General features: G+C 44.5%; 1 protein-coding gene across 1 annotated transcript; it reads left to right on the top strand.

The window, feature by feature from the left end:
- Positions 1-2,213: 2,213 nt before the first annotated feature.
- Positions 2,214-11,843, top strand: LOC101063226 (BTB/POZ domain-containing protein KCTD16-like). The gene is made up of 2 exons (XM_003970408.2): positions 2,214-3,807; positions 10,757-11,843. The coding sequence occupies exons 1-2, from the start codon at positions 3,000-3,002 to the stop codon at positions 11,206-11,208; spliced, it is 1,260 nt and encodes a 419-aa protein (XP_003970457.1). The 5' UTR covers positions 2,214-2,999; the 3' UTR covers positions 11,209-11,843.

The raw sequence follows: 11,843 nt of genomic DNA on the forward strand, positions 1-11,843 counted from the left end.
AGTCGCCCCATGGCAGGGCGCTGTGTGACCTGCAGCGACACCTGCCGGTCAAGACGAGCAACTGCCCCTTGTTACTCTTGCAGGTTTGGGCGTAAAGTTCAGAAAAACTGGCAGTTTCTTCCGCAGTACTCGCGTCTGCATCATATATTAGTGCAAAAGCAAAACAGGCCAAACCTGAAAATCCATGCAAACATTTTTCACCCCTTTTTACAGAAAGCGTCGCAGATCAGTAGCCTTTAATGGAGCCAATGACAAAGGGGAAATTGTGAGGGCATTCATTTGGATGTTTGTCTTTATTTGGGATTGGACATGAATTTGGCCTTTTATTTGTATGACATTGCCCACTCTTGAGTCTCTCATAACTTTTTGCGTTGCATGGGTCTTACCCTGGACTTGTTATAGATTTATTCAGAAACAAAGCTACTTTCTGATTTTGATATATTTCCAGCAAGATTATTTTAAAAAAAAAATAAAAAATGATTGGACATAAATACCCCCCCAATTTAATACATGTGACACATTAAGCCACATCATGTCACTATTTGTAGCAATTTTAATGCAAAAATACGCAAAATGCAAGACAAGATTGTGTTTCCCTGTGATTGAGACAGACCCGTACTGTCTTACAACATTCATGCTGAACCAGCATGAATGACAGAACTTAACCTGGGCGTGTTGCACAAACAGGAAGTAAAGTGAATGCAGGAGGCAGGGAAGTTGTCTCTAATGGGAGGATGAGTGCAATGAGTATGAACGATTATGCACCATTTGAGGGAATGAGGAAAATCCTCACCAAGTATGATGCGAAGCAAAAACAAAAACATGTCAGAGAAGGAACTGTCTTCGAATTGTTGCAACTAAAATCAACTACAGCACAAAAAGATCTGAACAATCAACTCTATCATCTGATGTTTGACTGTTAAGGTCACACAATCAAAAATAAAAAGGTCCAAAATTTCTAGATAGGCGAAAGAAAGCAGCCTCAGCAAATCATGAGCAGTATTCTGACTGCACTTCTGCAAATCCCCACTGTTTGAATCCCACTCGTTCCCCTGTGGCTGCTTAGCAACCCCTCTCCAGCACAATATCGTCAGAATTAACAGGGTAAAGCGTGACCGCTGCCTCCTCCAAACCACAAGTCAAGGGTGCTCTCCCATCATGGAGGCTGCTCTCAGTACCGCAGCAATAAGTGCCTCAGATTTAATACAACTTAGCTGGAAAAATACACAAAAACCAAGCTGGAAAGTAAACACGGGAGGTACAAGATGTACCAAGGCTGAACCTGATGTTAAGGCTGCTGATGGCAAGGTTGACATTGGAGAGAAGACACCTTATATATTGAAGAAACAGTATATTCGCCTATACAGGTACCAATTATACATCTTCAAAAGCATATGCTCAATTCAAGCCTGTTTATTATTCCCATCATGTAGCCGGTCTTTAACTGTACTGTCAAGGCTTGAATTCATGCCTGAATATCTCTTGAGCTCAAAATTGGATTTTCCAGCCGAAAGTATTTTTGTTTCACTGTGAAGCATACTGACGGCTGTATGACAAATTCACTCAGCGGGCCCCAGCAATAATACATAAGTCCCAACCCCCCCAACCCCCACCCCATCCCCGCCCATCCCCTTCCAATAAGCTCAGAAAAAAACATGACAGGGTGAAACAAAACAAAACATTAGCAACATTATGAAGGAATTCCTGCTGTATGTTCATTCAGATGGAGAAGTCGTACTTATTCATAGGTGCATTGATTTGTTTTGTCTTGACCCCGTCCGTTTATGAGCCTTGTCCCGAGGTCACGTGACTTGGGCGAGCTCTGTCCTTGGTGCTGAACTGGGAATCGGTCAAATCGATACGCAGGGGATCAAGTTCCAGATCCAGCCGCCCAATTCCGGGCGAAACAGCTGATAGTGTTGCCCACAGGGGAGTGCAACTGTCGTTCTGATTAAGTTGGGGTTATTTCACCTTATGTTTAAAGCTTTATTGGCAAATGTATCCGAATAAATATTGAACCAGTGCACCCCGGATGACCATTTCTGTTCAGGTTGTCGCTGCAGACGAGTCTCCGAACAGACTCTGCATGAGTTCTAACCCCCGCTCGTCAGCTAAAAGCTTTAAATTTAAATGCAAAAGCCCCAGTGATGACTCTGGAGAAGGGATTAAAAACTGTAACGTTGCGTGGTGGAACTGCATTACAACCCAGCCGTCTCCGCGACGGGCTGAAGCAGGACAAACTGCGCACACGCACCCACATCTTTCTGCACCGTCGTCTGCAAATGTCATTTTCCTTTAAGATGATGTAAGGCACTGTTTCGCGGGACGTTATTTCCCCCCTCTCTCTTGCAAAGCGCAGAGCAACCAGCAACGTTATCTTAAATCTTCTGTCGGAACAAACGTGAACCTCACGCAGCAGTTTTTTTTTTTTTTGAGAGAGATCGGTGCGCGCAGGAGTCCAGCGTCCGCCATCCTCTAGTGGACATCCTCTGAGCAGGATTTGAGCAAGATCTCAGTTTTCTGCAGTGATGCTTGAGTAAGAGAGTGATGGTATGCGCGCTCAGTTCAGTTCAACGTGGACTGTTGAGGTGGTGAATCAGACTCGCGGCGGTGAATCTTTAAGAAAACTTTACTACGATTTTTGTCTTAAACTTTTTTTTCCCGCTGTCGGTGCAATCTCAGCTCGGGATAACGTTTCTCTAAAGTCATGGCGATGACCCACAGCAATGGATATGTGTAATACGACGCTGTCGCGATAATTGATTTTGTCGGGGGGAAAAAGAGATGCATCGCAGCCAGGCACACTTCCACTTGGAGTTGAATGATCTCTCGTAGGCGCATACCTTTGCACCGTGTGCCATGAGACACTGGATGCGACGGCTGACTGCTCAAATCAGGTCTGCGCGTTGGGTGTGAGCGCGTTTCCACCATGCAGTGGCATCCCTCCTTCTGATCGCCTGGGATATTTGCATTTCCAAACGATATTCAAGATTTGAAGAATGGCACTGAACGAAAACTGCAAGACGGAAGTGACCAAGGAGCAGAACTCGGTGCAGTCGGATGTCGTTGAACTCAATGTTGGTGGACAGGTATATTACACGCGTTATGGCACGCTGACAGGCTTTCCAAATTCGCTACTCGGGAAGCTGTTCTCCAACAACAAAGGGTCCTCCAACGACTTACCCCGGGACTTTAGAGGACGTTACTTTATCGACAGAGATGGGTTTCTGTTCCGGTACGTTTTGGATTACCTTAGGGACCAGCAAGTCGTTCTCCCCGACCACTTCCCTGAGAAAGGAAGGTTGAAAAGAGAGGCTGAATACTTTCAGTTGCCAGATTTGGTCAAACTTCTATCGTCAGACGATTCGAAACAGCTCCCAGACGATTTATATAGCTGCGATTTTGACGACGGGCAGGGCAGCGAGAGGTTCTACTCGTCTTACTCTTTGGACAGGAGGTACGGCTACATCACTGTCGCCTTCAAAGGCGTGTGCGCCGGCGGGGGGAGAGAGGGTCAAAGCGACGCCAAAGCCAAAAAGTTGCCAAGGATCTTCATCAGCAGCAGGATTGGCCTCGCCAAAGAAGTTTTCGGAGACGCCCTGAATGAGAACAGGGATTCGGACCGACCACCGGACCGATACACATGCAGGTTTTACCTCAAGTTCAGACAGCTGGAGAGAGCGTTTGACATGCTGTCAGAGAGCGGCTTTTACATCGTGGCCTGCAACTCGTCCCTGGCTGCGTCCCCGATTGGTCACTACGCGGATGACAGGGTCTGGTCCAATTACGCGCAATACATCTTCTACCGTGAGTGAACCAATAACGTCACCATGTGTTTCTTTTCTTTTCCGTTTTAACTGAATTGTTCTATGTGACACTACGAATCCGTAGTATATGATCTATGTTGCCCCCACGCCACCAGGAGGCATGATACACCCGGTGACCTGCTTGGAAACCGTTTTGGGTCCGAGATGAGAGGAAACGTTCCCGTCACCCCTCAGGGGAGTTGAGTCACAGTGCTGCTGTACTTCAAGTCCACATGCGTCATGAGCGAACATGTGTTGCTGCTCAGATTGTGATGCTTCATGAATAATATAGGTCAACTTGGCAGCAGCATTTACCATTAGTGCTGCTGCATTCTCTGAAATAATTTCCTTCCCTCCCATCAAATGTTGCACTAGCCAGTGAAGGAGGGGCCGGAGCATATGGTCAGTATCAAGGAGCATCTTTTTGGCTCCCATTGGAGCTGGTGAAGAGAACTCATTTGGTGGGTCATGGTTGAAGGTGGGCTGGTGAAGACGTGACATATGGTTTTGTTGATGATTTACAAATTGTGCTGTTAATGAGAACCAGTCAGCCAGAGATGATTCCCTGAGCCTTTCAACCATGGCGTCAAATGTTTAAAACTGCTGGGAAGAAAGTACAAGTGCTTCAAAAGTAGGTTGTACCAAAGAGCATAATGATGTTTAATATTATATAAAGGCTAAATGCATTCTGTATTGATCTACTAGTAACATATTGGTATGATTGCAGGTCCACTGCAATGAAAAATGTCTTCAAATTTAAGGCGCAAAAGGGCAGAAATATAAATGTACATTTAATATTTTCATAATGTCTGTTTTCATAAAATCTGAAGGAACAAAAGGTCTTGAATAGATGACAAATGATCCAGAAACCATTTCTGCATGAATTTAGTTTCCAAAAAAGATATATTATCATCAAAGGTAAAGTTTCTATTCTATCTTCAAGTGACAGTTTCATAAATCAGTGCGATTTGAGTTATTTGATACTATAAAAACTGTTGAGCTGTGCTCGTGTTGGTCATATAAAACAGGAAGCCAGCGGGACAGTTTTGCTTCCTGGACACTGCTGCAGACCCTGGCAGGAAATGGTGGCACCCACATAGTTTAACGTGATGTCTATTGATGCGTGTTTCATTCTATATCATTGTTCCGCATTTGAGCATTTACAAGTGCAGTTTATTGCAGCAGAAATATATTATCAAACTCATTCACTGAACCTCAAAGTCACTGCGCGTTGAATAAAGTACATGAGTTACTGTGCTGATGGATGCGCAACTGCTAATCCATGGAGGAGGAGGTGGATGAAGAGGAAGGGGACCAGCCCCCAAAAAGTAAAGCGTGGAAAAGAACTTGCAGCCTAATAAGAGCAGACAGATAAGTGAATCAAGGAGGCGAGCCGAAAAGTAGAGCTGAGAAAGACGAGCAGATGGAGAAGAGAGCAGCCGAGCAGGGAGGGACGAGGGAGTAAAAGTTGTATGAGACCTGGCCATGGGGAGAAAGAAGTGAGGCAGAAAGCAGAGCAAAAATAGATTAAAGCAAGAACGACTGAAGAAAGTTCACTGGGTACTAAAGAGAGAAGAGGAGGGAGTTGGTAGCTGCGTGGAGAGAAGCTGCAGAGTCTGACTTATTAAAATAAAAGGGAGAGGAGACATGTGCAAACAGACAAGTATTAGGAGACAGAAGCCCAATCAGGATGATCAATGGATGCATCAGACACAGACAGCAGCGAAATAGCAGCGCTTGATTCCAAACTCTAACCTTCCTCTAAATGTGGGACAGTGCCAGCCTAGAGCCGGTAAGAGTGCACGGTGATACGAGCACCTTTAGGCTCGCAGACAGATGTGCTTTTTGGTTTTTATTCTGCCCTTTTCATCCCCAGCAAAGCATTTACAGCCCTGTTTTTCTCCTCCACCCTCCAATTCCAGCCTGCGAAACAGCAGCCCTGCACAGCAAACAAACTGAGAGCCTTTCTGCCAGCCTGTCACTTAAACGCCCCTACAGGCTTCACTGACTCTCAGCATTTCTTTAACTATGTTTTCCTGGGAGTCTGGATAAAACCAGAGGCTGTACATAAATCTTTATATACTGTATGTGCAGTAGGATCCAGAGCAGGGCTTAACTTCCGCCCGAAACAAATGACCCTCTCATGGCAAGGGCGCTCTCCTCAGGAGGCCCCTGTGTCGGAGCATTTATCATGACCAAGAGGAGGTTTTAACATGATGATTAATACGCTTTCCACTCCATATGACTTGTTTGCCCTTTTCATACACAACTGGGCCAACGGAAAAGTATCTTTTTTGCTTTTAGTGCTGAGACTGGGATCAAAGGACGGTTTTATCTTTCCTGATAACCTCTGGCATGGAAGCGGCAAAACAGTCAGAACGTCATTGTGAATTAAAAGATTGGCTTACAAGTATGAATGATAAAATGTGCCCACAGTCTAATCCAGATGGTTATTACAAGATAAGGAACCAAAATAATAGATAAAACCAGAACCCAAAGATAAAACTTTAGGAGTCAAAATTCTGATTACGACCCCGAAAAAATGGAATGACGAGATAAGTCTATATTTGAGGATATGCATGGCATTATATGCACGATTAAACAGTTCGTGAAAATGAAATGCAAGGGGCAGCAAGATTCTGAGTGAAAAAGGATGGAGGTCACAGTGTGGCTGACAAAATTATTGCTGCACAGTTAACAACACAAACTTTGGGCAGACTCGTCATTTCTCAGTGAGGTGCACTTCCCACTTGGTTCTGTTGACTTGGAAGGGCAGTTTTCCGTCTGTCTGCATCCACCCTGAACTGTTGAGTTTTTGTTTTGATTTGTGTTGACTCAAAATTCAAAAATTCCTCTTCTTTTATCTGGAACATCTTATGGTGCTTTTCACATTGCCAGACCTACTTTGTGACTCTAATTATCTCCGGGGAGAGAGGAGAATCTTGGCTATTAAAAAAAGGCAATCCGCATTCCTAAAATATTCCTTATCTGGACTCATCCAGGATAGAAACACAATTCAGAGACTCGCTTTAACTGGCATTAAAGGGAAATCTAAAAATAAATGCTAAAATAGGAAACACTCTTTTTAATTGGTAGGTGAATATATATATATATATATATATATATATATATATATATATATATATAAAAATAAAGTCATTCCAGACGTCTAAATCACAGGAGGCTCGCTCAGAATACAAAGACACAGAATAGCCTATACTGGGATTACTGTTCCCAGTAGCAGAGAAAGCCATCATCACGCCATAGAACGGGTGATAGCTGAGCCACGTGTCATCTGTATCCATCTAAGGTCCTTGCAGAGGCGGCTGGAGTGATGGACTGATGGGGAGTGATTACACTTTCCTGCTGTTCTGCTGCTGGATTACTGTGAGCTCCTCATTTGCTCCTTGAACGTGATGATGCGCGGACATAATGGTGCCTGAACAATGGCTGCACACGAGCAGGGAGAGACAGGAAACTAATCAACTGGCTGGCTGTAAGGGAGGCAGAAATCTGTCCATTCCTGAGCCAGAGAGGCCGCGTAGAATCTGGATGGATGGGTGATGCTTCCAAGAAATGGATGTTGCCCCCGGATAGTTAGATAGTTAGATAGATAGTTAGAAGTGTGCTCACTCTGTTAGTTGGTTTAGACAATCTGACTCAAAGTTAGAGTGAATCTGTTTTAGCCGACAAGCTGCAGATGCAAAAGACACCGTAAATCTTTCTACTATCAATGCCTTTATATGTGAAATGGGCTGGATCACACAAGCACTGTTACACAGTGTGAAATCTCTGCGTTGCAGCTGCAGCAGACTGCTGATTCACACATCAGACATGTTGAGAGTGCCCTTCAACGCACCATCAAGGAGATCTGTTTCAAAACTTTCATCGAGCATCAAGGTGAATGATGTAAAAAGGAGCAATTTAAACAAGCTGGGAGAGTAAAATCAGACTAGAATGTTGCTTTAAAAGAGATTTCTTTCCCCTTCTGACCTGTTTATGTGTTGCTGTTAGGGAGGAGTTTACATTTTCAAGGCTTAGAGGTTTTTAAGAGCTGTGTCATGAATGCTGTACATAGAGGAACACATAACTGTCTGTCCAACAATGGTCAATATTCAATGTATCTGATTTTAAGTCTGCTGTGTTCTATCTAGATATTTATGTATGTGTGCATGTATATGTATATATATATGTGTATGTATATATATGTGTGTGTGTGTGTGTGTGTGTGTGTGTGTGTGTGTGTGTGTGTGTGTGTGTGTGTATATATATATACAGTGTTGTAAAGAGAGATTACAATTAATTCCTGATACTTAAACACTCTTACCATTACAACTATCACCCCGGTAACAGAATATAGGAGAGGATGCTGTTAGAATTTCTTTGTACAGCCCCTTGAGATGCCATTCAGGTGACAACAGTAGCCTGGAAATTCCTCAGGTCACCACCTCAGTATTGACGCCCGCCTCATCTTGCCCCGTCGGTGCTCATTCACGGAAGTGTTGGGATGGTGGGTGAGGGGACAGGCCCAGAGGGAGAGGGTGATGTAGTCATTTCATACGTTCCATTCGCCTCCGGTGCTGTCAGGAGATGCTGAGTCTGAGACGGGACAGCAATGACGTGTCATTAACGATCAGCCGGTTGAGCTGTCAACCCTCCGTGTGGAGAGTAGATCATTAGGGTCAATGCAGTAATGGAACCCTTTGATTTAGAGCTTATCAAGACTCTGTGGTGTAGCCCCGATTACACTTCTCTTTTTCCCATCAGAGGGGTGCACTAAAATAATCTGGTGCTAATTAATATGGGAAAATTGAATTACATGCAGACATTTAAGCCAATTTTAGACCCTGCAAGGGGGCAACAGCAACCCTCACTTACTGGACCTGAACTGCTGAAGTGATACTTTTGTGGCAAATAGTGTGAGTGAAATGGATTTTCCTCACCCTGTGAGGACGGTCACTGCCTTTGCAAGACAAGCTCTTTCTGAGGCTGCAAGGACACATCGGCCTTATTTGTGAGCTAACAAGCATGTAAACTCGAGGCAGCGGCAGTATTTAACAAGCAGTTGTGTAAGAGGATCTAGGAGAGAAAGAATGTGTCTCTGGTCACTGGCTTGTACGAATTTAAGCTTCTGACTGAATGAAGTTCATCAGAATGCTGCCTATTTACTCTCTATTATGTGTATTTTTTGGATCTACATTGGAACTATTATACAAGAAGATGAATTCCTGAACACCCTCGCCTTCATCAGAGACAGCAAGGAGAGCCAGTGTGACATGCCTCTGCACAGAACTCACCTCCTTCTCTCTGTGTTATTAATGAGAAGTGCCAGGACTGACTCTTGCTCTGAAAAGTGGACCTGGTCCCTTAATGCGCCAGGATTATGACCTCTTAGACCGAGCACATCGTAGTCATTGGCTTCCTTGAAAAGACAGCGAAGTGTGTCATAGACCTGCCAATCACACGATCCCTATCTTCCTGCATGTGTGTTTCCTGGTGGCTCTGTTGTTTCTATTCTCGGCTCATTCTGAGGTTTATATCAGTGTTGCTGTTCACACGGATCACATTAAGGAAAGCTCGAGTCCCTTTCATGTTCATGACCCATTTAAACAAATCAGAGCAAAAAAACAAGTCACAGATTCTCCTTATATTCCACTGCTGTGAATACAATTCATCTGCTTCCATAGCCTGAAATTTTACTGGGTGTTGGCCAGTTCCCCAAATGGGTTTCCCCTCCGGACGACAGAATCCATCCATTTAGAAGACAATGCTCATCCTCCCTTCACTTGATACTCCTGCGCCTCCATCCATTTGCCTGGTGAGGCTCATCCTGCTGGTTTCAGCTTGATTCATTTTCTAGGGGGGGGAATTGGTGCACTGATTGGCCCTTTTTACTCACGGATTAGCCATTAAAAAGCTGTTAGAGGCTCTCTCTCACTATCAGCTGAACGCAATCATCATCACGAGAGATAAGGTCATCATTACTGTGTGCGCAGAGAGGTTAAAATCCTCCTCGAACTCTGCTCCGTATAAATCATTACATGCACTTGAAGGAGGTAATGGACAAATTATGGTTCCCTTTGATATATTACTGATACACACTGTGTCATCATAGTAGAAAAAAGCTATGTGGAGGTCTTCAGAGGCTATGTATGGTGGGGCTTTAGTTTACTTTGTGGATTACAGCTGCATACAAATAAGGATATAGCTGGGTTGGTTTTTGGAAATAGAAGGCAGATTGTTTTCTGTTTTTACCGGAACACTTTAAAAAAAACATAAGGCTTTGCACGGAAGAATTTCACATTCCCTGAATATTAATGTAGGTGTGTGTGAGGAAGTGAATGCAAACCCAGACCCCTCAGATCCAATTCTGGTAGAACCTGCTGCACTTCTCTCAAACTTCCTGACAGGAGGTCAGGACCCTGCACAGCCTGTAGCTCTAATTCTCTTCCCCGTCTGAAACAAACTTTCAGCGAAATTACCTTACCCAGCTTTTTTTTGTCTCTGTAAATGTATAAACCCCAGCTCTGCTGCATTTCATTATGGAGTGTTTCAAAATTAAAAAACAACAACCCAAAACCTAGAAAAAAAAGGAGATCCACGAGGTCCACGGATCCCCAAGGTTCTCCTTATCTGAGGAGGTAATAGGTGCAGCACAGCAGCCCTTTTAACAATTAGATGACAGAGCTAATGACTTGAACGTCTGTGCAGACACACACACATCTACACACACACACACACACACACACCCCTGACGTGCTTTATTGATATTTGTTTGACTACTGTGTCAGCATTTGCAACTCTTTGCTGGATCTGCATAGCTGTTTCTTTGGATTATAACTTGAATCTGTCACCACGGTGACACCTGGGACACTGAACGCCTGCTGAAAAAAAAAGCAAAATCTACTGCGTGATGTAAAATCTATGGTCTGTGTTCTTCTCTCTCGTAGGCGGTCCCTCGAGGTGGCAGTCCTCCCACTGCGATTGCTGCTGCAAGAGCCATAAAAGCGAGCACGAGGGCGAGAGCGGCACCTCCTTCAACGAGCTCTCAACTTCCTGTTCAGAGACCCAATCAGAGGCCGGTTCCCCCCAGGGAACCGTGATTTGTGGCCCAGTTATCCGACGGCCCAACGCTCAGACGCTGGATCGTCCCATGCCCAAAGTACCAGTTCACATGCTACAGCAGGCTGACATGCGGCGCAAGACTGACATGCTACGTGTGAGGACCTTCGGCGTCCGTGATCGAGAGGCCGCCAAAAGGAAAGCAAATAAGGAGAAGATGACTCCAGAGCAGGAGCTGGAGAAATGCATCCAAGACTTCCGCCGGATAAGGATTCCTGATCGCTTCCCAGAGAGAAAGAACATGTGGCAGTCAGAGCTGCTGAGGAAGTATCACCTCTGAAGCAGACGCCGGGAAGGCACTGAAGTGTATTCACATTAAAGGCAATAGAGGACACTCTCTAAGACACAAAGTGTGGCCACGTTTCCAGTCAACACCACTATCTGAGCACATACAAGGCAGCGTGAGTCCTTGATTTATCGTACGCACATGTGATTGTGTTGTGATAAGCACATGTGTAAATCAGGTCACTTCTGTTGGAGAAACACTAAAGTCATCTACGCTATATCGCTAATCGAAGCTACGGAGAAACCTCAGGGGCAACCTCATTCCAGTCCATCAGCGTCGCATACCGTGCGTGCAACTGCCCTCCATAGCTGTTTTTTAAAAAGGAAACACGGTGAGATCGGAATGGTTTATCACTGAACTCCATTGACGACACGTATAGTAGGCATCGATAACAGCACTGCATGTCATGTCACCATAAGCGTTATTATACAGTAACAAAGAAACTTACAGTTCACTGGTTTGTGTGGTGGTTAAAAAGGAGATGAACTGCAACAAGGAATCACTGCCTGTACATCTGTTTGCCATTGTGAAATTTGTCCGTTGTTGTCATTATGTCATGGATAGGTGATGTTGTGTAGGTTGAGTATACAATGATTATAGATATTTAAATAAAACTCGATTGTAAGTGT

The sequence above is a fragment of the Takifugu rubripes genome, chromosome 14, assembly GCF_901000725.2.
Source record: "Takifugu rubripes chromosome 14, fTakRub1.2, whole genome shotgun sequence".
Taxonomy (NCBI): domain Eukaryota; kingdom Metazoa; phylum Chordata; class Actinopteri; order Tetraodontiformes; family Tetraodontidae; genus Takifugu; species Takifugu rubripes.